The sequence below is a fragment of the Heliangelus exortis genome, chromosome 30 (genome assembly GCF_036169615.1).
Source record: "Heliangelus exortis chromosome 30, bHelExo1.hap1, whole genome shotgun sequence".
NCBI lineage: Eukaryota > Metazoa > Chordata > Aves > Apodiformes > Trochilidae > Heliangelus > Heliangelus exortis.
This window is the reverse complement of record NC_092451.1, coordinates 561,216-584,408: the sequence shown is the minus strand read 5'-3', so window position 1 is coordinate 584,408 and position 23,193 is coordinate 561,216. Positions and strand designations below refer to the sequence as shown.

The window sequence follows — 23,193 nt, the reverse complement described above, 5'->3', positions numbered from 1 at the left end:
CGCCATTTCCCTCAGGGTGAGGCAGTGACGTCACCAGGCTGCGCCGGGCGCTCGGCGATGACGCCACGACTGCGCCCTGAGCCGAGGCGGGATGGCGGCGGCGGGCGGCGATGGGACGGGGATGGGGATGGGGATGGGGATGGGGACCGGGACCGGGACGGGGACCGGGACCGGGACGGGGACGGAGGCCGAGGCGGACTCGGACGGCGGCAGCGAGGAGCTGGTGCTCACGCCGGCGCAGCTCATCCGCAGCCTGGAGCAGGTGGGGTTTGCTGGGCAGCGCGGCGGGGTGACGGGAAGCAAAGCCGCGGGCTGCCCGGCGGATGAGGGGGGTGGGGGGTGCCGGTCCCGCTGGGCTCCCGGAGGCGGTGGGGCGGGACGAGATTCGGGGGGCTGGGGAGTATGGCAGGCGCGTTCCACGCTTCTTACAGTCTTGCTTCTTTCAGGCCTGGCTGAATGAAAAATTTGCCCCAGAGCTGCTGGAGAGCAAACCCGAGATCATTGAGTGTGTGGTGGAGCAGCTGGACCACATGGTGGGTTCCGCGGGGCGGTACCGGCAGGGCCCTGGTGCCTGGCCTGGCAAGTACACGCTGGGTTCCTCTGGGATTGCCAGGACTGCCAGGACTGGCTCCTGCTCTGTCCCTGAGATCAGGTTGTTCTGAGAATCCTCCTCGAGCTTCTCTTGGAGGGGAGTGAGAGATCGAAGGAAACACTGCAAGGAAACAGCCACAGAGCTGGTTTTGTGCATCCTGTGTACAAAACCCTTGTTGGGGTTTCAGACATCTAATTTCTCAGTGCCTTTCCTTGCAGGAGGCAAACCTGAAACGGGCAAAGAGAGGAGACCTGAAGGTCAGTGTTCACCGCATGGAGATGGAGAGGATCCGCTACGTGCTCAGCAGTTACCTGCGCTGCAGGCTCGTGAAGGTACCCAGGGCAGGGACGTGGGGAGCCTGGCTGTGCAGCAGTGCAGCCCTGCTCCCAGGGGAAGCCTCTGCAGTGGGGATTGAAGGGGGAGGTGTGTTCCAGTCTGTGGGATTTTGTTCCAATATCAGATAGAGAAGTTTTTCCCCCATGTCCTGGAGAAGGAGAAGTCTCGAGCTGAAGGGGAACCTTCCATTCTGTCACCAGAGGAGTTTGCCTTTGCTAAGGAGTGAGTATGTTCTGGATGCATCTCCCTTCCTGTGGCTTGGAGAACTCACCCATGGGTTATGCTGAGCAGTTCTTAGGATTGTTTGCCTTGTCTGTCAGAATCAGGAGTTTCACCAAGACAAGGAAAGAGCTGAAATGGAACAGCTCTGGTAACTCTGAGCTCATTGCTTGTCTCTGACCATGCCTGTGTGTCCCTTGCTGGGCTGTGAGTCAGGACACTGCAGATCTGTGTGTTGTTAAACCAGTAAATGCTCCAATGGTTTCTTTTAGGTACATGGCAAACACTGAGACTTACCTGAAAAACGTGGCCCTGAAACACATGCCACCCAACCTGCAGAAAGTGTCTCTCCTAAAATCCAGTGAGTGACCTGGGCCTGGGGGTGTGTGGGGAGCTCTGGGGAGCTCCAGGTGTCCTGCAGGGGAGCATCAGCTGGCCCTGAGCTCATGCTCCTCATCCCTGTTCTGCAGTTCCAAAGCCCAACTTGGACTCCTTCGTGTTCCTGAGGGTGCTGGAGCGTCAGGAGAACATCCTGGTGGAGCCAGAGATGGATGAGCAGGGGTAGGGGGGGTGGTCAGGGGTAGGGGGAGTGATGAGGGGTATGGGGTGGGTCAGCAGGGGTAGGGGGTGGGTGATCAGGGGTAGGTGGGTGCTTCCCTCGTGCTGCAGGGTAACAGGTTGGCTGCACAGAGACCGTGGTGCTGATCCTGCCCCTTTCTGCAGGGATTACACCATCGACCTGGAGGAGGGCTCACAGCACCTGATCCGGTACCGAGCCATCGCGCCCCTGGTGGCCTCGGGCGCTGTGCAGCTCATCTGAGGGGGGAGTGGTGAGTGCGGGGCTGGGGGTGTGAGGGAGGCCGGGGTGTGTGGGGTGAACTCTGCGGCTGCCGCTCTGACAGACCGGCAGAGGGCTCTGGGGCGGGGCTGTGTCCTGTGTGTCCCCTCCCCGGGCTCTGTGTCCCCTCCCCGGGCTCTGTGTCCCCTCCCCGAGCTCTGTGTCCCCTCCCCGGGCTCTGTGTCCTTTCTACCCGTGCAGTGCTGTGCTCCCTGGGCCTCCAGCTCAGCGCTGTTGGTTAAGTGAGGCTGTTGGGTGGGAGATGTCTGGCTGACTGTGTGGCAACCCACCCGTGGAAACTCCACCTTCCTCCATCAGCTTTGATCTTGTCACAGAGTTGGTGCAACCCTGGGCATTGTGCAAGGGGACAGTTGCCCTGAGGTGAGCTGCAGGGACACACACACCTCTGTGCCATTTTTGCCACGTGGTCAATTGAGCAAAAAAACCCCACCATATGCAGAGATACTTCCTGTCAGCAAATCTTGGTCCTGGCAGAAGGGATTTGGAACATGTTAAGGGTGGAAATGGCAGCTCAGGAGCAAAGGGTCTTCCCTGCAGGGTGCTGTGTGAGGAGCAGCCTCTGCTCCTCTGACACTCCCTCTGCCCAGTGCAGGGTCATGCAGTGCCTCTGGTAGTGTGAGTGGCTTTGCATGCGTGGTTTATCGTGCTCCTAATGAATCCATTTAGGTAAAGAAGATTCTTTCAAGTATAGATGTTAAGAGGAGGTTGGCTTTAATCCTTAGGAATCAGCAGAACAGCTCTGCCCTCAGGAAGGGCTGGGGATTGTGTCCTGCCCATATCTACAGCCCAGGCAGCTTTGCAGAGGTGACTGAAGCTCCAGCCAAAGCTGTCAGTAATCTCAAGCATGCTAGAGAAGAGCTGCTTGGGGAGTGTCTCAGTGGCTGGCAGACTTTCTCCTTGGCCCTCTTAAGTTTGACTGAACCATTGTCCAGGCAGCAAGCACTTGCCTTGCCTCTGCAGCTCACATGGCCCTAACTGGGTCTGATTCCACCCAGCTGGAATCACAGGAATTGTCCTTCTGTAGGTCCTGTCTAGAAAAGGAATCAAAGGCAGTTCTATTTCTTTTTTTCCTGGGTGGCTCCAGGAAAGTGATCTCAAATAAATAACGTGATTCAGTGAGGATGGTTGTTCCTTGGTTAGCCAGAGCTGCCTCCCCAAGCTTCTGTGCACGGTGGGGAAACAACTGGAAGTTCTGTGGGGAAGTTTCAAGCATTCAGAGGTTGAAGAGCAGGCAGCTTGCACAACCACAAGCTCTTAGTTCAGAGGAAAGGGGACAGAGGGGACAGCTTTCTGTCATGACCTCAGGAGCTGTCACTTGGGTTTGTCACTTGGGCATCTGCAGCCACTGTGAAGCCTCTGGGGGGAGGAGTGCTCTGTGGCTGACCCTGCATCTCCCCTTTGGGGGTGGAGAGCTGCCCAGCAGCAGCCACCAGCAGCTCCTGCAGGCCCAGCCAGACAAGTGTGTCTGGCTCCTGGTCACCCACAGAGGTGGCTGTCCTGCTCCTCCCCAGGCAGCAGTGCCTGCTCAGCAGTGGTGTGAGTGCCACACATCCTTTGAGAGGATGCTGCTGCTTTGATTCTCTTGCCTCTTTTCCCAATGTTTTTGCTGCCCAGAGCCAGCTCTGAGCTGCAGGGTGTTGGCAGTGGGTGCTGGATTCAGGCTGTGGTGGGACAGGGGCCTGGTGTGTAAATGCTGGCAGGTCGGTGGTGTCACGGGCTGATGGAAATCCGTGCCGTCAGCAGGAAGAATCAGGGCTGCTTACCCTAAGTGGCTGGAGAGCTCTGGAGGGATTAGTGGGTGGCAGGGGCTGTGCAGGGGTGCTCTGGCTGGGTCCCTGCCTGTCAGGGAGTCACACGTCAGCCAAGCAGTGAAGGTGATTTTGAGCACAGATGTTGGGGACAGAGCACTGTGAGTGAGTTTCATGTTCAAGGTGAGGAACGGGGATAAGAAACTCGGGAGCTGATTGACTTTGTACAGAGGGTGAGCCCGAGTGCTCCTTGTGCTCACACTCCCTGTGCAGTGCGGGGCAGGGCTCAGATCTCATCCAGGGGCACTCGTTGCTTTTCTTCCACAGCCTCAGAGAACAGGACAGCCCGGAACTGCTCCCGTTCTACCGGTACCTGGGGCTGGTTGTGTACCACTCTCCTGTGCCCGGTTCCTCTCTCCTGTGCCCGGCTTTGCTCTCCGGTGCCCGGTTCCTCTCCCCGGTGCCGGGCACCTCTCTCCCGTGCCCGGTTCCTCTCTCCCGTGCCCAGCTCCTCTCTCCGGTGCCCGGTTCCTCTCTCCGGTGCCCGGTTCCTCTCTCCGGTGCCCGCTCCTCTCTCCGGTGCCCGGCTCCTCTCTCCGGTGCCCGGTTCCTCTCTCCGGTGCCCGGCTCCTCTCTCCGGTGCCCGGTTCCTCTCTCCGGTGCCCGGCTCCTCTCCCCGGTGCCCGGTTCCTCTCTCCGGTGCCCGGCTCCGCTCCCATTGGCTGCTCGGGGCGGGGCAGGGCGCTGATTGGTCGCCGCGAGGTGTCCCGGCCGCCTGCGCTCCCACGGCCCCATTGATCCGTACGGTGCCGCCGCCGGCGGGAACGGAGCGGCAGGGGAAGAAGGGCGGCGGGGGAGCCGGGTCCGGCCGAGGTCTCGCCGCCTGACCCTCTCCTTGGCTCCGGGCTCTTGCAGGTGCGCAGCGCGGCCCCTGTCCCCCAGCCATGCCCGTGGACCTGGCCGTGCGGCTCTGCCTGAGCCACTCGCCCCCCATCTGCAAGCTGCTGAACTACGAGGAGCTGCGGGTCAGCCGGGGCCGCAAACCCCTCCGGTCCTGCCTCAACCAGAAGCTGAACGCGGAGCCTGAGCCTGAGCGGCGAGACAACACCAGGAGCTCCCGGGGGCAGAAGAAGAAGAAGGTCGTGTTTGCTGACATGAAGGGGCTCTCGCTGACGGCTGTCCGCTTCTTCTCCAAGTTTGAGGAGGATCTGTGTGACCTGCACCACGCCCTGTCTGACCTGGCCCGCTTGAGACCCAAGATGCGGGACTTGGAGCCAGAGGGGTGCAGGTATGTGCTGGGCTTCCCACAGCCCTCTGCAGACTACGTGACCTTCCGCAGCCGCCTGCACAGCAACCTCGTCTGCCTGGAGAGCTGCTTGATCCAGGATCGTTCCCTCTCAGGGACAGTGAAGGTCAGAAACATCGAGTACGAGAAGAAAGTGATGGTCCGCATCACCTTTGATGGCTGGAAGAACTTCCGGGATATCTTCTGCCAGTACATGCACAGCACCTACGGCTCTGCTGACACAGACACCTTCTCCTTTGAGCTGACCCTGCCTAAGCCCTCTGTCTCCTGCAGAACTCCTGCAGAGTTCTGCATCTTCTTCCAGTGCCGACAGAAGACCCACTGGGACAACAACCAAGGGAATAACTACAGGATCTGCCCTGTGGGCACGATCCGCCCTCCCTCCCGTGCCCTCCGGGCTGCCAGCGGGGCCTGGGACCACCTCGGCACCTCCCGGGCCGCCGCCCTGGTCCTGTCCCAGCTGCAGACCTGGCGGCGCTCCGAGTCCCAGGCCCCGTATTGGTAGGAGAGCAGCGGGTGGAGGTGCGGGCCCTGCGGTGCTGGCGGGGCCGCGATGGTCTCGGGGAGGGGGGCGGCAGCACCAGACGCTGCTCACGGTTCCGTGAACTCCTCCGGTGCCCCGAGCTGCTGGGCCGAAAGCTGCCGGTCGGCGGGAGCTGCTTCCCCACTGGCTCCTGCCGTCCTTCAGGGGCAGCGCCAGGGCCGGGAGCCGAGAGCGCGGTCCCGGTGCTGTCCAAGTGCCTTGCGCGGGGGGCGCGGGGGCTGCTGCTGTAACGGGGAGAGAACAATAAAGTGACGGCGATGGGCGAACCCCGCAGTGTCTGGGCCGGTGTCGGTGCCGGTACCGGTGTCGGTGTCTGGGCCGGTGTCGGTGCCGGTACCGGTGTCGGTGTCGGTGTCTGGGCCGGGGCTCGCGGGCTCCCCCTTCCGTACGGTGGATGCTGCGGGCGCGGCCCCGCGGGCTGCGTGCTGACGTCAGTGCACGCGGCGTTGGGCGGTGGCGCGCACGGCACGTGGCGGGGGCGGGGCCGGGGCCGGGGCCCGGCGGCGGCGGCGGGAGCGGGAGCGGGAGGTGAGTGCGTAACCGGCCGGCACCGGTGCCCCCCCACCCCCGCTACCCCTGGGCCGCGCAGCCCGCTGTGCCCGGTGTGGGGGCGCAGAGCAGGCCCCGGCCCGGCCGCGGGACCGTTACTCGGGACCCGCCGGGGGAGCGCGGCCTCCCACCGCCCCAGCGGGCCGCGCCCCGCCCCGGTGCCACAGCCCGGCCCGGCCGCTCGGCCCGGCGGACAGCGGAGCTCGGCCCTGCCCCGATTCGCCGCGCGTGTCCCGCGTCCCGGGGGGCAGAGCTGGGATCGGCCCCGTCTCTCCGTTAGGCAGATGGTGCGGGCGGCACCGGGGCGGATGCGATCGCGGTCCCCGCGGGTCTGGTCCGGTCCTGGTGGTGGCCGGCGGGCAGGGCTGCCCACGGTCGCCCGGGGATCGTCGCACCCGGCTGCCGGCCGTGCATCCTGCCCGGTGCCGGGCCTGTCCCGGGGCCGCGGCCGAGTGACAGCGAGAGGCCGCAGCGGCGGCAGCCCCGCCGGGGTCCGTGTGATCGGCGGCCAGCGCAGCCCCGGCCCGGCTGGGTGTACCCGGTCCCTTGGAGCACCCAGCACCCCGGTACGGCGGTGCTCAGCCCCAGCACGCAGACCGGGGAGCGGGAGGATCAGCCCCGTCCCAGGTGACGTTCCACGGGGATGCTGTCCCGAGAAGACTCAGCCCCGCTGGACCCGGTGCTGCGGGGACATGCTGGGCTGGTCCCCGTGACCCGAGGAGTGCCACTCGGGCTCGTCACCGGCAGTAATTGTCCCCTTGGGCGAGCTTCCTGTCCCTCCTGTGACCGGGGTGAGGTGGCGGGGTGAGGTGCGGGAGCGGAGGAAGTGATCCCCGCCCAGGAATCCGGTTCCTGTGAGCTCGGTGCTGCGGGATGCCTCTGACATGAGATGGGATGTGAGGTCTTTGTCATGGGGAGGGGTTTTCTGTCCCTCCATTGGCTCTTCCCGGTGCTCGGGGCCTGACTGCGGGTCCTGTGCTCTAGGTGTGGATCTGGAGGAGTCTGCTCAGCCTGAGGTGTGGATGGTGTGAAAACACGAGTGGCAGCAGGGGTGATTCCTCAGCGTGTGACAGTGCCGAGCAGCACCAGCCCGAGTCTGCTGTGCCTCAGGAGCTGCTCGGAGTGATGTGACCTCAGCCCAAGCGCTGCCTTCCAGGTTCCAGAGCCCACTGTCCCTGGCCTCCTGCCACCTCTCTGAGCTGCGTGACTTTCCTGACTGAGTTCTCTCTCCTGCACTCGTGCTGGTGGCATCTGAGTGCCTGCTCTGCCAAGAAGCCAGCTCGCTTTTTTTTGAAGAGCTTTCCAGGGACATGGGCTTCACTCATGTCTGTAAGGACCCTTCAGTGTGAGTGGGTGCCAGAATTAAACTTGTTCCAGGCGTCATGCGAGGATCTGCGGGAGCACCCGTGTCCTCACCAGAGCAATAATAGCTCCAGACACCGTAGGCTCCCACAGTGCCAACTCCCTTAATCTCCAATGCAGACTCAGGGATGGACTCCACCTTGTCCCCGTGAAGAGGCTCTGCATGCTCTCCACAGCCAGACGGGGATTCTTGCCCCACACCAGGACTGGCTCAGCGGCGCCCGGGGACAGTTTCCACTTCTGCCCTTGTCCCACCCCAGCGCCTGCCACGCACCCATGGAGGAACCTCTGCCCATCTTCCATCTTCTTTGAGCGTCTCAGCCCACGTGGTCCGAGCTCACCTGGGCTCCTGGCAGACTGTTTGCTTGTTCTCCTGACTCTTTCCCAGATCCTGTTGCATCCCCTCTCTCACAGAGCCCAAAAAGGATGTGAACTTTGGAATGGGGTCTGCGAGCAGGCTGTGGACTCAGTGCGTGTGCAAGACTGTTCCTGAGTAACAGGAGGACTCGTTCATCTCCACAGGCAGCCTCTCTGCCTGTCTGCAGGGCACCAGCCTTGCCTGGGCCTTTCACCATGTTCCTTCTGCTCCCCTTTGACAGCCTGGTTGTTAATCTCTTGGGGATTTCCATAACTGTCCTCTTCACTCTGCTTCTGGTTTTCATCATCGTGCCAGCAATTTTTGGAGTCTCCTTTGGCATCCGCAAGGTTTACATGAAAACATTATTAAAGATTTTTCAGGTAAGTCACGTTTTCAGAATTTTCAGTGTGTTTGTAGGGTATTGTCAAGCTTGGTCGTGCTAGGAGAGGGGCTTTTCACCCTCAGCAGAGCATTGCAGGGGGCTCGGATGGGAGGTGGTTTGTTGGTGACAGCTACTGGTTCCATACTACCTGTTTGGGTCAAACACAGTTTGCTAGACCTCTGTCTGTGGGCTGCTTTTCCCCCATAACTGCTCCAGGAGGTCTTCAGGGTAGCATGGCCCGTGCAGTGTCACAGGTCTGTGGATGTGTGCTTGGGGGTGATGTCCCAGCCTGGACAAGGCTGCACTCCATGGGCTGCCCTGCTCAGCAGAGGTTTGGGTGAGGCAGAAAGGGGAGGTGAGGCAGGACGTCCTGTGCTGGGAGCTCCAAGCCTCTGTGACCAGAACCCTTCTGCCCCAGGGTGCCACCTGCTTATCTGCCCAGCCCAAATGTCTGGACCAGCAGCCTCTGAGGACAACCAGCAGCCCTTGGCACAGGGAGGCCAAGTGGAATTTTCCAACTTGGGGTCATTCTGTTCCCTTGTCTGCCTTTGGCAGACTGATATTATGGGCTGTCCCACAGCCAGCACCTCTCCCTGGAGCAAGTCCCTGTCAAGACCAGAATTTTTGCTAATTTCCTAGCAGATAAAACGTGCACTGCCTTACCACGGCAGCCCAAGCAAAAGGAAGAGGGTGCCCTCTGCTTGACAGGGGGGATTTATGCTCTTAATTGTGCAGTTCAGCCTGCTGAAGGATTTGTTGTACAGCCACTGCTGTTTGAGCAAGGCTGGCCAGCAGGCTGAAAGCAGTCTCTGCTTTGAGCTTGGAAGAAATTAAGGTTGAAAAATAGTATCAGTTGCAGGATTGGCTTCCTGCAGTGCAGACCCCCCGGCAGGATGCATGGTCCTCCCAGGGCCTCTGCAGTGGCAACTACAAGCCAGTTGCACCAGAGCCCAGAGGACAGGGAGGCTGCAGAAGATCTTGCTGTGCCATCTCACCACGGAGCATTTCCTTTCCCTCTGGCACTACCTGCTTCCCACTGAGGCTCCGTTGTGTTGCACACAAACATCTTGTCGTGTGTCTTGCAGTGGGCGACGCTGAGGATAGAGCGTGGTGCCAAGGAGAAGAACCACCCCCTGTACAAGCCTTATGTCAATGGTAAGGTTTTGTCCTGCCTGGGCATGTGCAAAGTCCAAAATTCTCTGTGCAAGATGGGGTGAGGGTGGTGAGCAGCTGAGGTGTGCTGGGAGGTCTTTCCCATGTAGATGGATTGCAGAAGCAATGGAGAGGTCCCTGTTGTGAGGACGGGGGAATCACCCGGGGATGCTTCATTTCTAGGTAGTTGGGAGGTCTGTCTAGTTTGGGGGACTGGACGGGGGTTGTCTAAAGTCAATTTGCTTAAAGCTTATTATATTTTAAATATTTTTCAAATTACATGATCTTTTCTAGATGTTAAGACAGTGCATATTTAAGACATTGGGAAGCTGGATGCTTTTAATGATAGTGTAATTCATATATTTACAAAAAGGATTAATTTAAGCAAGTGGGGATGCTTAGGTAAATTTTAATCCTTAACACTGTTTTATAGCAATCAACAATGGATTATTCTTATAGTTTCTTTTCAAACAGATAATCATGACACGGGGGACAGGAAGGGACTGGTGGTGAGTGGAGAGCCCTGGTTCTCATCTGTCCTCCAGCCTTGCTCAGAGCTGCCTGCTGTGTGTTGCAGGTATCATTGCAAAGGAGCCAACATCACTGGAAGAGGAGATCAAGGAGATCCGACGCAGTGGCAGTGGCAAAGCCCTGGACACCCCGGAGTTTGAGCTCTCAGATATCTTCTATTTTTGCCGCAAAGGCATCGAGACCATCATGGATGATGAAGTGACCAAGAGGTTCTCAGCTGAAGAGCTGGAGTCCTGGAATCTGCTCAGCAGGACCAACTACAACTTCCAGTACATCAGCCTGCGCCTCACGGTGCTCTGGGGCCTGGGTGTGCTCATCCGCTACTGCTTCCTCCTGCCCCTCAGGTGAGTGCTGCTGCCACAGCCCACCACATCCTGATGGTGCCCTGGCCCCCCTGCTTCCAGCATAGACCCTGTTCACATCACCAGGACAGGCTGCCCTCGTGTTGCTAGTGCATGGCTTCTCTCTCCCTGCAGGATAGCCCTGGCATTCACTGGGATCAGCTTGTTGGTAACTGGAACTACAGTGGTGGGATATTTGCCAAATGGAAGGTGAGCTTGTCCGTGAGGGAGGAGAGGATGGGGAGACCCCTGTGCAGGCTGGGACTTGGTAATCCTGAAGCTGTTTCCCTGCAAGGCCTCCCTGTTCTGCCTGCTGCAGGCAAGGCAGCTGGTCTTGGCTTCTGTAGCCTCTCAGGGACAGACTCCTGTTAATTCTTAACAAAGGGCCAAGGTGCCAGCACTGAGCTGTGGCAGCTCACTTAGCTTCTGAAGGGAATAAGACAAGAAAAAGAGCAAAGGGCAAGGTTTGGATCTCAAGAGTTTTAAGAATCAGTGGGCATAAGCTGGCAGCAAAACCCGGGGTGAGGCTTGTTTTGAGGCTCAGTTGGATCTCGTGGCCTGGGGCAGGTGGGCTGAGGGGCACCCCTATGGGGGAGGTGGCAGAACTGTGGGTGATGGTCTCTGTCCTGGGCTGCAGGTGTAAGGAGTTCCTCAGCAAGCACGTTCACCTGATGTGTTACCGGATCTGCGTGCGTGCCCTCACAGCCATCATCACCTACCACGACCGGTGAGGAGGCTCTGTCTGCTCCAGGGTCCCTTCCCACCTGAGCCTCTTGCAGGCCTCATGCTTTGTTCCCCTGCTGTCATGTGTACCTTTTTTTTTCTTTTTTTTTTGCGTTTAGAAAAAACAGACCCCGCAATGGAGGCATCTGTGTGGCTAACCACACATCTCCCATCGATGTGATCATCCTGGCCAGCGACGGCTACTACGCAATGGTAAGTTCTGCCTGCACCCCAGTGGAGCAAGGAGCTGCCTGGGCTTTCTTGTGTCCCCAGGCCTTGTAACTTGTGTCTTCTTGCCTTTTTCAGGTGGGTCAGATCCATGGAGGGCTCATGGGTGTGATACAGAGAGCCATGGTGAAGGCTTGTCCCCACGTCTGGTTTGAACGCTCTGAGGTCAAAGATCGTCACCTGGTCGCCAGAAGGTGTGACAATTGCTGACTGAGGGGGAGGCCTGGAGGGAGGGACAGGTGAAGGGCTGCCCACATCCCTCGGGTGAGGATGGTGCCGTGCTTGGTGGGTGCAGGGAGACTGTGGCAGTGTTGCTGGCACCCAGCTGGTCCCCAGTGACTGCAGATAAGGACTGTTTGCTGCGTGGGTTGTTGGTGACAGCTTCTGTGCTAACTGGTGACACTCTTCTGTGCAGGCTCACAGAGCACGTCCAGGACAAGAGCAAATTGCCCATTCTTATTTTTCCAGAAGGTGAGTTGTGGCTCCAGGACAGGCAAGCAGCTGGTGGGAGGGCACACTTGAACAGCACTGTGTCACTGTGTTGCCCCTTCTTGAGCAGCCAAGGGCCTTGAGACCCTCCACGGAGGCAAAGAGGACACCACATCCATAAAGCTGACTTTATGGATCTGAACCCAGTCTTTATGGGACTGAACCCAGACTGTAGCAGTCCTGGTGGTGACCCAGTGACACCCTGTGCACACAGAGTAGGGTTTGAGTGTTAGGGGTCACATGCACAGATGCATAGCTGAGACTTGTGAAATGACTTGGAAGGGGAAGCTGAGAAGCTTGTGCTTGCCTCTTACAGGAACCTGCATCAACAACACATCTGTGATGATGTTCAAAAAGGGGAGCTTTGAAATTGGAGCCACAGTTTACCCTGTAGCCATCAAGGTATGAGAAGGCAAACGTTCTTAAAGCACAAGTAGCCCCCTGCTCAGTCTTAGCAGCTCAGTCCTGGGCCAGCAGGCTGCTCTGAGGGCATGGGGAAGCTGAGGCCACTCTGTGCAGCGCTCTGGGAGGGCTGGCCTGTAGCTGGGCTTGGAGTGGACCTTGGAGCCTCAGGGAGAGTGCAGCTACTGCCTGACTTTCATGAGCTCTTCTGCCTCTGCAGTATGACCCACAGTTTGGAGATGCCTTTTGGAACAGCAGCAAGTATGGCATGGTGACCTACCTCCTCAGGATGATGACCAGCTGGGCCATTGTCTGCAGTGTCTGGTACTTGCCCCCAATGACCAGGCAGGTAAGTAAGGTGAACACAGGCCATCTGATTTGCTGACTGCTTGGCCCTGTGCTCTGCTGAACAGTGTTTATTTTGCCACAGCCTGAAGAAGACGCTGTCCAGTTTGCCAACCGAGTGAAGTCAGCTATTGCCAGGCAGGGGGGCCTTGTGGATCTGCTCTGGTGAGTCCAGTCAGGCTTTTTCTCTTCCTGGTGCTGGGACACCTTCATCCTGAGTCCTGCATGTGGGTTGTAGAGCTAACTTTGTGTCTTGCTTTGGGCAGAGCAGGCCCGTGGAGAAAAGGAGACCTGTGACTTCCACAGCTGCTCTGCTGTAGCAGGGACCAGACTGTAGTTTCAGACAATGCTGGCCTGCAGCTCTGCTGATTATGTGACTCTCTCCCCAGGGATGGAGGACTGAAGAGGGAGAAGGTGAAAGACACATTCAAGGAGGAGCAACAGAAACTCTACAGCAAAATGATTGTAGGCAATCATGAAGACCGGAGCCGCTCCTGAGCCCTCTGCCTCTCACACTGCTCCTGGGCCTGGCCACAGCCCTCTGTCTGCAGCATCAGCCAGGGCTTGTCTGAAGCAGCTGCAAATCTTTGGACTTTGGATACTCCGGGGCTGTTTGGACTTGTTCCTTCATCCTCTGGCCGTTCTTTCCCAGAGGCACTATTACTGCCTAGAGCCTTCAGGTCCTGGGCAGCTCTTGGCACAGATGCCTTCTTGTTACTGTTACAGTGGAGCCTCTTGCAGGGGCATTATTAAATGAAACACTTATGGTGTCGTGTGCCTCCATATGGTGTTTACAGGCCCAAGGGGAGGACTGGTGTGTTGATGTGCATGTGTGTCAGTCACAAGTCTCCCACGGCACAGAAGCTGGTGAGCTGTTCTGAAATGAGCTGCCTTGACAACTAAGGGAGCCTGCATGAGCCTGTGCCTCTCACATCTGCAGTATGAACCCTTTAGGAGCTCTACGTGGGCTCTCAGGCCATATCTAGCTTTACTTACAGAAGGAGAAACTTTCCCTATTTCTTTTGCCACCCTCCTGTCATAGCCTGACCCAGACCATTGCTTCTCCAGCACCCAAGTGAAAGTATTACACACACATAACCTCAGTTCATTGCATGGAAGCAGAAATCTCATGCTGGAGGTGCTACTCACTTCCCTTTCAACTCCAGAAGTACTTTTTCAGTAAAAGAACTTGAATTTTATCATCACATGTACTTCCCAATTTTCCCTTTGTTCTTACAAACTTTAGCACTTTCATGGCTCCTCTGCATCCTCCCTTAAGCAAATACTTTAAGCAGTTTACTGCTGCCACCAGACAGCAGCTCACGTTTTCTGGAGTGCAAGAGAAGGCAACACTCAAGTGCCCCCTTTGTACCCTGGGAGATTGGTGGGAGGGCATCTGCTGCACCTGGGTCAGGCCAGCCATTTGTGCAAGTTACATTATTCCTTAAATTTAACTCCTTTAAGTTTGAATCATGTTTGAATTATATATATAGTAAGATCCTTTACAAATACAGACACCCACCTACACAGTCACAGCCCTCACTTAGCAGCCAGGGATTACACATGGTCCCCAGGAACATCCAGCCCCACAGGCAGTGATGGAGATGCCCTTAACTGGCCCCATGCCTTTCCTCATTGCCTCAAATTTGTGTTAATAAATAAATAAATAAATAAAGTAACAAAACAGGAGCAGCTGGAGCCAAGCAGGAGATGGTTAACAACATCCATGGGGGTGGAGTGTGTTGCTTATTCTTTGCTACTGATAGAAGACAAAACAACTTTTAATTACTAATAGATAGCACAGTTACCCTGGGTGGGATCCTCCTTCATTAGGAGTTTATTATGGCATTAGGTGTTTATTTACCAGCATTTTGATTTAATTGGTTTACCCAATTTATTAGGCACAGTTCTTGACTCCAGCTCACCAAGCCTCCATCCATGTTTGTTACCCAATGGGGCTGTTGCTTTGCTACTTAAAAAAAAAACCCAAACAAAAAAGAGTTGAAAAATAAAATAATAAATAAAAATAAACAAAAGGAAATAAAAATAAACTAAAAGAAACAAAAATATAAGAAAAGAAAGAAAGAAAGCAAGATAAAGAAAACCCAACCCTTGTCTCTTTTGCAGTTGTTACATCACTGCAGAGTTCTTCCCCATCATCTTTTATTTGATGCTGGGTACATCATTCACCTTATGAGAGCTGACCCGTAATGTTAAGCATCAGTTGCCAGGCAGGTGCATGCTGCCCTGTAGTTCTTACCTACACCATTTACTCATCACATTTTCTGAACTGTTATTTGCTCCAGTTCCTGCTCTGGTGCCTGCAGCAGCACAGACCCCCGTGTATCCCCAGACTCCTGGACCCATCTGTGGGTGCCCACAAGACTTGTACCCACACCTTGCTCCCTGGCCCATGGCACAGATGCTGGGGGGGCGTGTGGGACCCTCACCCCTCTGTGCCATGCTCAGGGACCCTCCCCCAGCTCCTCTGTGGCCAGGATGGCCGCAGCGGGCAGGGAGCTGGCTGGACAGGTTAGGAGACTCACATCCATCTTTCCTCAGCTCCCCCTCCCCGTGCCCCCAGTCAATATGTCTCTCTCCAATGGGAAAGTTAATAAATTTACCTCTAGATTAAAAGTATCGATCATTTCATTTGTAAGCAATAAATAACCGGGGGGGGGGGGCGTGGGATGGTGCAGGGGGCCGGGGCTGCAGGCTGGGGCTGCTGCAGCCGTGCAGCCCACTGGGGCCAGGGGCCCTCATATGCATTCTGCCCGGCTGCCAGCATTGATTTGCTATTAGTCTCCACGCACCACCCAGTAGCACATCATTCCCGGAGCTGCTATTAATGGCCTTTTGATAAATAATCACTTGTAAGTCAATAAATTTTTATTAAACAGTGTGGCGCTTTGATTTATGAAAATCCGACGGGGTTTGTCTGGGAGAAAAGGGATGTGGATTTGAAGCGGAGCTGCCATCCATCTGCCTGCCAGGCTTTCCTGCCTGCCCTGGCACCCCCACACACCCAAGAAGCCAGCCCCAAGCTCTGCTGCACTGCTGGGACCCCTGGTTGGGGGCAGAGGGTGGGTTTGGGGAGGGCAGAGCTACTGCTCACCTGTCCAGACCCCAACGATGTCAGTGTGTGGCCAGGGTCACCTGCATGAGGAGTGGGACACACTGGGACATGTTAGAACACAGCAGGACACACTGGGACACAGTGGGAGCAGCAGTGGCAGAGTAGACAGAAGCACAGGGGGGTCCCAGCACTGCTCGGGGTCCATCGTGTGGGGGGATGCACAGGGCAGCCAGGCTGTGGCTGCAATTTGTCACTCTCCCCAGATGCAGCAGGCCCTTTGCCACCTGCTTTATTTGTCTCTGAGCCCTGACGTGGCATCAGACAGGTGTTAAACTACTTAATCACTTTAAAATTGTTTTAATTTTCTGTTTTGTATTGATCTCCACAGCACCAATTAATCAGCTCACTGGACCAGGCAGTTAGTACATTAGAAATTGTCAGCCACGCTGGGCCGCTTAGAAAATGTCAAAAAAAATATCCTGCCAGCAGCCCCTCACTCTGGAGCTGGCTCTGGCCATGCACAGGCTCTTCCCAGGGACACTGATGGGGTTTGAGGCTCCTCCAGCCATGCCGTGGTGCCAGGGTGAGTGGCACAGCACAGGATCACACCTGGGACCTGGCCTCGTGTCCCCCTGAGGCTCCCGGTGGCTCTGTCACTCTCTGGAGTGTCCCGTGGAGCAGCAGAGGGGCTGCATGACTTGGGGGGGGCACGTGTTACCTGCCCCTTGCTTGCTGTGGGGCTGGACAGGGATCTCCAGGGTGGTCATTCTTCCCTAAGTCCTGGGAAAGTGCTGCTGAGCAGTCACAGCTCTTTGCAAAGTCCACCCAGCCCAATATGTGGAAAAAAGTGACAGACAGAGAGGATTTGGAGGCCAATGTGGGCCATGAGGCAAAGGAGTGGCATGGTGACAGTCTGCAGCACCACAGTACAGCCCCATGGTGAAGTGCTGGTGCTTTGGGAGCTTTGGGTGTCCCCAGGGGTGGGGACTTGGCCACTTGCCTGTCCTCAGGTGCTGCCTGCAGCACCACAGGGAGGCAGCTTGAGCTGCAGCCCCCACCGTCCCCTTCGTGCCTGTGCCACGCTGCTGACTGGTGTGTGATGGGCTGGCAGCACCTTATCTCCCATCGATTTCCTCCAGGACATGGCTGGTCTGTTTGCTCACACCCAGCTGGCACGGGGCTCAGCAGCAGCCAAGACAGCCAGAGCCAGAAGGAGCCCCTCAGCCCACACAGGCCCCCCCACATCCCTGGGACATGGAGGTTGACCCACAGCAGGGAAGTGCAGACCCACAAGAACACACGTGTGCACACAGGGGTGCAGCATGGGGAGGGGAAAGGAGGTTATCAGGCAAACACACCGGGGCTATTGAAGCCACATCAATCCTGCAGCCCCGACAGGTGAATGGGCTCTCACTCACACCGTTAAGATAAATGATATTTATTTGCTGCTAATAGGTTCCAACAAGAGGCCCCAAAGAGTGACTTTTGAACCAGGACCTCTTGCTGCCAGCACACACCCAAACTGGGGAAAACCCTGGGAAATGTCCCCAGGGCTGCCCTGCTCCTGTGGGCTCTGCTACCCCAGACAGCACCACAGCCACGGCCCCTTCCCCTGCCTGGCATGCAGACTCTGCCCCACGTGTGCTGTCCCAGCCCCTTCTCCAGGCTCACTGTGCACCCACGAAGCAAGTGCTGGGACTTGGCTGGGGCTGGGGCCTTTATTTCATCAACACCAACAATACGGTTGCTCCTGACACTGCCCAACACTCTGCTCCCAGCCCCACCAGCCACCAGCCCAGAGAAGGACCCACCAGGAGGGAAGTGGCAGCTGCCCCATCCCCACAGCTGGGTGTCTGCTGGGGGGGGGTCACCAGAGGGTGGCTGGGCTAGTCACCCCGTGGCCCGGAGGGACTCAGCCACTGTGTGTGCCCAAGCCCAGCACCGAGAAAGCCGCACGATGCTTCCTCAGCAGCAGACGGATCTTCTCATCATCTGAGTCAGGGTCCAGGGGCTTGTTGTACTCGTCGTCCTCAGCCTCAGAGACCACCCGCTCTCCACCAGAGCCCCCCGCCCGCTGTGAGGATGAGGAGGGCTCTAGGGCACTCTTCTTCCTCCATTTGGTCCGTCGGTTCTGGAACCAGACCTGTCGCTCCTGCTGGGTTAGCAGCTGCCACGCCACGCGCCCTGTGCCACACAGGGATCAGCACTCACCTTCACCTGGGACTCAGTCATGCCAAGGGAATAGGCCAGTCGTGCTCTCTCCGGGCCTGCCAGGTATTTGGTCTGCTCAAATGTCTTCTCCAGAGCGAAGATCTGGTGCCCCGTGAAAGTCGGGCGCGTGTGCTTCTTCTTGTGGATGCTGTCGGCCAAGTGAGCAGGGGCTGAGGGAGAGGAGAGGTGGATGAGCACCTGGGCTCTGTGCAGTGCACAGTTCCGGGCAGCTCTCCCCTTCCTGAGCATGGCACTGGCACACCTGTGCCCACAGATTCCCCCCACGCTGGCTCCCCTCCAAATTAAAACCACATTCTGGCTTCAAGGCTTCAGCCCCATCCCAGGAGTACTGAGCTGGCCACAAAGGCAGGCTGTGCATCTCCTGCTCAGCACAGCACAGTTTGATGTGCTGAGAAGGAAAAGGTCTTTCACAGCAGTGTCTGACCCAGAGCCCTGCAGCCCCACTGTGCCCCCAAGCCCTGCACCCTGCAGGAATCCTGGTGGGAAGGCAGGCAGAGCTGGTTAGCTCATGGCTGTGCTGGGAACGCATGGCCAAGCTGCCTGACCCATCTCTTCCATGGGCAAGAGTTGGAGAAGGGGGAAGGGGACTGTGGCTTTGGGTTCTGAGCAGTTGGCACCTAGCCCAGAGTGTCTTAGACAGAGTGTGCACCCATCCCACCCACTCTCTAGCACAGCAGCAACAAGCTCTGCAGTCCTGCTGCAAGCTCTCCAGCAGGCAGAGAGTGCCGCCAGCCCAGGGGCACCCATTCTGCCTGTCCCTGCCCTGTGCTGGGCCAGGCATTGACCCGCCAGGCTGCTGGAGGGAAGGGGATGTCTGGAACCAAGGAGCTCTGCTAGTTCCTGCCAGCTGTGGCTTGCCTGGGGGCTAAGTAGTTATTCCCTGCCTCTGGAGCTGCACTTGCTTCTCAGCCAAAACCTCTGTGGCTGGTTGAGGTCCAGCAGTTCTGGTGCCAGGGCCATTCCTGCTGTCCTGGGGCAGCCTACAGGGTGACAGCCATGCCTCATGCAGAGTGATGGAGATGACAAGTCCCAGGCAGCTGCCCCATGCCCAGCACCCACGGGCTGGGGCTCTGCAGGGTGCCCACCCAGCCCTCCCACCCGGCCCCACTGTACTTACGGCCGCCGCACTGCCGGCCACCCCGCCAGTCTGGGGCTGCCTCTGCCCAGCAGCTCCGGCCCCGCGGCAGGTAGTCGCTGCCTGCCTTGGGGAGGGCCCCCACCTGGGGCCCATAATAGACACCCGGGGAGCTTAGTCCATTAAATCCACCCGCATGGGGGTAGCCGGGGAGGAGGCTGCTGTTCGTCGTCGCCGCAGGCCGGCCAAGGATGTCGGAGATGCCGTGTGGGGTGCCGGCAGCCAGCTGGGTGCCCAGCCCCGGGGGGCCCAGCTTGTAGAAGGAGCTCTGCACCGAGTACTGACAGACGGGCGCCTTGGCCTCAGGGAAGGGTCCCAGCGCGGGGCCGTTGAGCAGGAAGGTGCCCGGCAAGTTGGCGTCCATGGCTGTGGTGTCGAGGTGACTCTCAGAGCCCAGCTCCACAGGGGTGCAAAGGCCAACCCATCCCTGCCAGCCCGGGGGCTACTGGACCCCGGTGTCCACCCTGTCCAGCCGGCACCTGGGTGGCCCTGGGACCCTGTCGGTGTGCCCGGAGGCCGGGGCAGGGCTGAGGGAGGGGGCGGGCGGACCCCGCAGATCCCGAGGCGTCCCCAGCTCCGGACCCTCAACTTGCCTGGCTCGCGCCAACACTTCTCTGATAAAGAAGCGGGTCATTAGAATACCGGGCCCTCATTGGTTGGGCTGGCGCGCGGGCCGCGCCCATTGGCTGGGGACTCGTCCGCCTCGGCTGCTATTGGCTGCGGCGCGGAGCCAGCCCGCGATTGGCCCGGCCCAGACAAATCGCGCTTTGAGCGCGGCGTAGCGCGAGCTGGACAGCGCCAGGGGTGGGGCCGGGAGGGAACCGGGGACAAGGGACAAGGGACGGGATGGAACGGGACGGGGCACGGGACAGGGCGGGACGCGGGACAGGGCGGGATGGGACGCGGCGGATGCTGGACAGCGCCCGGCGGGATGGGCTGGGCTGGGATGTGGTGCCGGGATGGAGCAGGAGACACCCTTCCCCCCCCGCCCCCCCCGGCTACACCCCCGCTGCTGGGGACATCCCCGAGCCTCAGCCCTCCCTGCACCTCTGGAAAAGCAGAGACAAGACATGGTCTGTGTTGGTTTCTTTATTAATCCATAGTTTGATAGCTGGTGTACAGGGAAATGATCTATACATCAGGGGCTAAGACAGGGAGATCCAAAAGGCTTGTTTCCATAACAATTAAAAAAAGGAAATAAAAGTAATTTTTAAAACTTCTAAAAAGCTTCTAGTGTGCAGACTGCAGCATTCTCTAGGCTCAATGTCGGGTGCAGCCCCCCGCTACCAGCCCTACGAGCAATCTGAGCGCAAAGCGATGTCACTGCAGGTGCCTGGTACGGTCGCAGCACAGCACATTCCCTACGGTGGTTACAAGGCCAAAGCACGAGACCCACACACAACTCTACGGTGATGCTACGGAGTCAGCTGTCACAGTGGGTCTGGGGAGGTTATTGTACATAGCAAGGGTGATGATGTAAAGTCTGTGCCTATATGGCTCAACCTGGGGGTGGGGAAGGGGTTGCTTTGCTCTCCAAGGCTAAGCTGGGTCGTTTGCTTTGCTGCAGCTGGGCTTCTTCCCAACTGCGGGGAGCCGGGCGCAGTCCCAGCAGATGCTCACTCACTGCCAGGCCTTGCCAGGGCCACCACTGCATGGCCTGACTTGGGCTCACTCTGCACTCACCCACAGAGAGCAAACTCAGACCCTGTAAAGCAGGTCCACGGCCACCTCCATGGGAAAGAGCAGCCCCCAGCCCATTGTGCTACAAAGGCCAGGCCCCCACCTCAGTTAAGTAAAGGACAGAGCGGGGCATGTGGAACCTGCTGCCACTACCTGCATCCTGCCCTCCTGGGGTCAAGTATTGTTACCTACTGCACACCTCAGAGCTGCCTGGGCAACTCTGTTCACTACTGCACTCCTGCCTAGGCTGCCGTGTGCTCCCGGGGTGGCTGCTGCACCAGGGCTTTGCCTGGCCTAAGCACAGCCACGGGGGCAGCAGTCCCCCCGTGCCTCTGGGGGTGGTCCTGAGAGGGTCAGCATCCACCAGGTCCCTGGGCTATCCTCACTTGTGGCCCTGCAGGGAGGCCAGGGGATCCTGCAAAGCCCTTGCATGGGGTGTGTGGTGCAGGGCTGCTGGCTCCTGCCAGCTCCTGGCTCATCTCCTGAGCAGATATTGTGCTGAGTAGAGATAGGCACAACCCCCTGTGTGGCACAAGCATCCCCTGCTCTGTCTCACTGCCCATCCTCCCTGGGCCCCAAGCACCTCAGCACAGGCCTACAGCTTCACCCCAGCTGGAGCCAACACAGACTGGGACTTGCACCATGGGCTGGCCCATGGGACTGCACTGGTGGGCCCCTCTCTTCAGGCCAGGAGGGGACCAGGCTCAGCTGTAGGGGCACAGAGTGGGGGCAGTCTGATGCCCCTCTCCTCCTGTGGCCTCCCAGCTCCATTCACCAGAGCTACGCCAAAGGTTTTGCCCATCCTGCAGCCTGAAGAGGTATTTGGGAGCAGAGCTGTTAGTGCTTTGTACATACTGCTAGAGTGTCCCTAGGGGTTTGCATAGTATTTATTGGTTCATATACACAAGGCTGATTGCTGTACAGTTTACACTTTCAACACAAGCAACGAGCTCAATGCTCAGCCCAGAGCCCTGCCCTGGTGGGAGACGTTGCATGTGCTGGGGAGAGGAAGGGCAGCCCTGCACTACCAGCCACTCTGCCCAGGGCAGCTGTGCTCCCTAAAACTCTCCTCTCACACACCCCTGGTGACTGCCAGTCCCCCATGACCCAGCACTCACTGAGAAGGATGAGAAGCAGGTCCTGCAGAGGCAGCAGGGGTGATGGGGATCATGTCCCTCTCCTTCCACGGTGGGCAGAGCTGTGCTGCCCCAGATCCTCTCCTGCAGCTGGAGCACGAGGATGCATACACACACATCAGCACCAGGGTGGAGTCTCCTTCCCTCTGGTTTTCTGCCAGTCCAGCTCTTGCTTCCCAGAGGAGCTGCAAGGATGCCCCTGGTGCGTGCTGCTGTCCTGGGGCTCCTGGCAGCAGCAGGGCAGGGACAGAGCCCCCCCATCAGTTTGAAGTACTGTAGCTCATGCGTCTTGCAGTCAGTCAGTCATGCGGATAGGACGGTAAGTATGTCTCATACAGAAATCATGCCATTAGCCTATAGAAACATGTACAGCCAGCCCTGCTCCCCTCCACTCTCTGCTCTTCTCTCCTCTCCTCTCTTCTCTTCTCAGGTATGTGTCAGAACATGTGTGGAGTTCAGTGGTTTGGTGTTGACGTGAGATCCTGGAGGGACACAGAGAGAGGCAGCGATGGGGTTACCGGGCATTCATGGTAGCACAGCCAGGAGAACGGGTGGGGATAGCCAAATAAATGAGCCCCAGCCCCTTCAGCACCCTGTGCTAGTCCCATATGCACCCATCCTGCCCAGCTACCACAAGACTAGTTTTGGGGGCTGTCAGAGCACCAGTAAGTGCCTTGTCTGGAACCAGCTGTGATGGCACAGAGGGTGTTGGTTTTGCTGTCCCAGCTGCAGAGAGCAGCAGCAAATGGGAGCTGAGCTGAGGAGGCTGCTGTAGCCTCAACCAGGGCGCAGTGACTGCACCTCACTCTTGCAGCCCCACACATTGCCAGTGCACACCTGGGGCCACTTTCCCACACTACAGGAAACAGCAAGAGCAAAGCAGTGACAGCATTGTCCAGAGAGACAAAGCAGAGACTGCCTAGGGAGGGGGTAGGCAGTGGGGTGGGGGTACCATCCACAGATACAAGCCTCTTGGCTGTCATGCACCCGCATGACACAGCAGAGAGAAGGGAGAGGGAGGACAGACAGACACAGCCATGCACAGGCCCGTGCAGCACAGGTCATGGGACCCCTGCCTGAGGAGCACACTGCCCCAAGCACTACACTGCCACAGCAGAGAGCATGCTGAGGACAGAGACAGATCTGGGTACAAGTGTGTTGTGCTGAGCACCCTGCCTTGAGTCTGGCATAGTCCCATCCAAGAGGGAAGGCAGTAGCACTGAGCCCCTACAAGCACCATGCTTCTGCACCCCTTCTGCCTCCTCGCATCCCCTCTCTAGCAGAGGAACTCCAGCAGCACTCACTGACACCATGTCCAGCCACCAGGAGTGCTGCCAGCAGCAGCCATGGCCCTACAGATCTGTGACAGCCCTCACCCAAGAGCTGGTCTCATCAGCTTGGATGCATCATCCCCAGCAGGACGTGCATGACCAGCAGCTCAGTGCAGGCAGCAGCATAGGGAGCTGGG

The 23,193-nt window shown here is 58.2% G+C and overlaps 5 protein-coding genes across 27 annotated transcripts in view; 3 read left to right on the top strand and 2 right to left on the bottom strand.

Annotated features, from left to right (window-relative positions):
* The first annotated feature begins 75 nt into the window (after positions 1 to 75).
* Positions 76 to 5,877, top strand: GINS4 (GINS complex subunit 4). 9 transcript variants are annotated; one of them, XR_011722908.1, is made up of 10 exons: positions 124 to 262; positions 447 to 533; positions 811 to 924; positions 1,053 to 1,150; positions 1,420 to 1,508; positions 1,618 to 1,708; positions 1,871 to 1,977; positions 2,321 to 2,366; positions 2,481 to 2,621; positions 2,729 to 3,125. XR_011722908.1 is itself a non-coding variant. In XM_071728867.1 (8 exons), exons 1-7 carry the CDS (start codon positions 92 to 94, stop codon positions 1,965 to 1,967), a joined length of 747 nt encoding a protein of 248 aa, XP_071584968.1. In that variant the 5' UTR covers positions 76 to 91; the 3' UTR covers positions 1,968 to 1,977; positions 4,670 to 5,877. The 9 variants fall into 9 exon arrangements, 3 of the variants coding, with proteins under 3 accessions (XP_071584968.1, XP_071584969.1, XP_071584970.1); XR_011722909.1 differs by having other exon boundaries at positions 2,304 to 2,366; XR_011722910.1 differs by lacking the exon at positions 2,481 to 2,621.
* On the top strand, positions 4,699 to 5,877 carry LOC139788700 (protein phosphatase 1 regulatory subunit 3C-B-like). The gene has a single exon (XM_071728865.1). The coding sequence runs from the start codon at positions 4,699 to 4,701 to the stop codon at positions 5,563 to 5,565; it is 867 nt and encodes a 288-aa protein (XP_071584966.1). The 3' UTR covers positions 5,566 to 5,877.
* A 233-nt stretch (positions 5,878 to 6,110) lies between these two features.
* GPAT4 (glycerol-3-phosphate acyltransferase 4) lies at positions 6,111 to 13,237 on the top strand. The gene is made up of 13 exons (XM_071728864.1): positions 6,111 to 6,132; positions 7,138 to 8,253; positions 9,341 to 9,410; positions 9,985 to 10,282; positions 10,415 to 10,489; positions 10,917 to 11,006; positions 11,122 to 11,215; positions 11,309 to 11,424; positions 11,646 to 11,701; positions 12,036 to 12,121; positions 12,342 to 12,470; positions 12,552 to 12,631; positions 12,856 to 13,237. The coding sequence occupies exons 2-13, from the start codon at positions 8,089 to 8,091 to the stop codon at positions 12,962 to 12,964; spliced, it is 1,368 nt and encodes a 455-aa protein (XP_071584965.1). The 5' UTR covers positions 6,111 to 6,132; positions 7,138 to 8,088; the 3' UTR covers positions 12,965 to 13,237.
* Positions 13,238 to 16,964: 3,727 nt separating this feature from the next.
* NKX6-3 (NK6 homeobox 3) lies at positions 16,965 to 19,459 on the bottom strand. Its single transcript, XM_071728866.1, has 3 exons — positions 18,892 to 19,459; positions 17,754 to 17,923; positions 16,965 to 17,685 (listed from the first exon to the last, which is right to left on the bottom strand). Exons 1-3 carry the CDS (start codon positions 19,271 to 19,273, stop codon positions 17,455 to 17,457), a joined length of 783 nt encoding a protein of 260 aa, XP_071584967.1. The 5' UTR covers positions 19,274 to 19,459; the 3' UTR covers positions 16,965 to 17,454.
* Positions 19,460 to 19,983: 524 nt separating this feature from the next.
* Positions 19,984 to 23,193, bottom strand: part of ANK1 (ankyrin 1) — a 56,331-nt gene continuing 53,121 nt past the window's right edge. For all 15 annotated transcript variants that reach the window (XM_071729074.1, XM_071729072.1, XM_071729075.1 and 12 more), the window contains one exon: positions 19,984 to 22,207. Coding sequence is in view for 5 of the 15 variants with exons in the window: in XM_071729075.1 (XP_071585176.1) it covers positions 22,181 to 22,207 (27 nt within the window). In the remaining 10 variants the exon portion in view is untranslated. The remainder of the gene's footprint in view (positions 22,208 to 23,193) is intronic.

What these genes read in the sequence shown, in the direction of transcription:
- GINS4 (XM_071728867.1), top strand. Translation starts at nt 92, where the DNA reads ATGGCGGCGGCGGGCGGCGATGGGACGGGGATGGGGATGGGGATGGGG. An exon ending in TCATCCGCAGCCTGGAGCAG is followed by an intron (nt 263 to 446) that starts GTGGGGTTTGCT and finishes TGCTTCTTTCAG; the next exon opens with GCCTGGCTGAATGAAAAATT. An exon ending in AGTGTCTCTCCTAAAATCCA is followed by an intron (nt 1,509 to 1,617) that starts GTGAGTGACCTG and finishes CCTGTTCTGCAG; the next exon opens with TTCCAAAGCCCAACTTGGAC.
- LOC139788700 (XM_071728865.1), top strand. Translation starts at nt 4,699, where the DNA reads ATGCCCGTGGACCTGGCCGTGCGGCTCTGCCTGAGCCACTCGCCCCCC.
- GPAT4 (XM_071728864.1), top strand. Translation starts at nt 8,089, where the DNA reads ATGTTCCTTCTGCTCCCCTTTGACAGCCTGGTTGTTAATCTCTTGGGG. An exon ending in CATTATTAAAGATTTTTCAG is followed by an intron (nt 8,254 to 9,340) that starts GTAAGTCACGTT and finishes TGTGTCTTGCAG; the next exon opens with TGGGCGACGCTGAGGATAGA. An exon ending in TGCTTCCTCCTGCCCCTCAG is followed by an intron (nt 10,283 to 10,414) that starts GTGAGTGCTGCT and finishes CTCTCCCTGCAG; the next exon opens with GATAGCCCTGGCATTCACTG.
- NKX6-3 (XM_071728866.1), bottom strand. Translation starts at nt 19,273, where the DNA reads ATGGACGCCAACTTGCCGGGCACCTTCCTGCTCAACGGCCCCGCGCTG. An exon ending in TGGCCGGCAGTGCGGCGGCC is followed by an intron (nt 17,924 to 18,891) that starts GTAAGTACAGTG and finishes CCTCTCCCTCAG; the next exon opens with CCCCTGCTCACTTGGCCGAC. An exon ending in TGACTGAGTCCCAGGTGAAG is followed by an intron (nt 17,686 to 17,753) that starts GTGAGTGCTGAT and finishes CAGGAGCGACAG; the next exon opens with GTCTGGTTCCAGAACCGACG.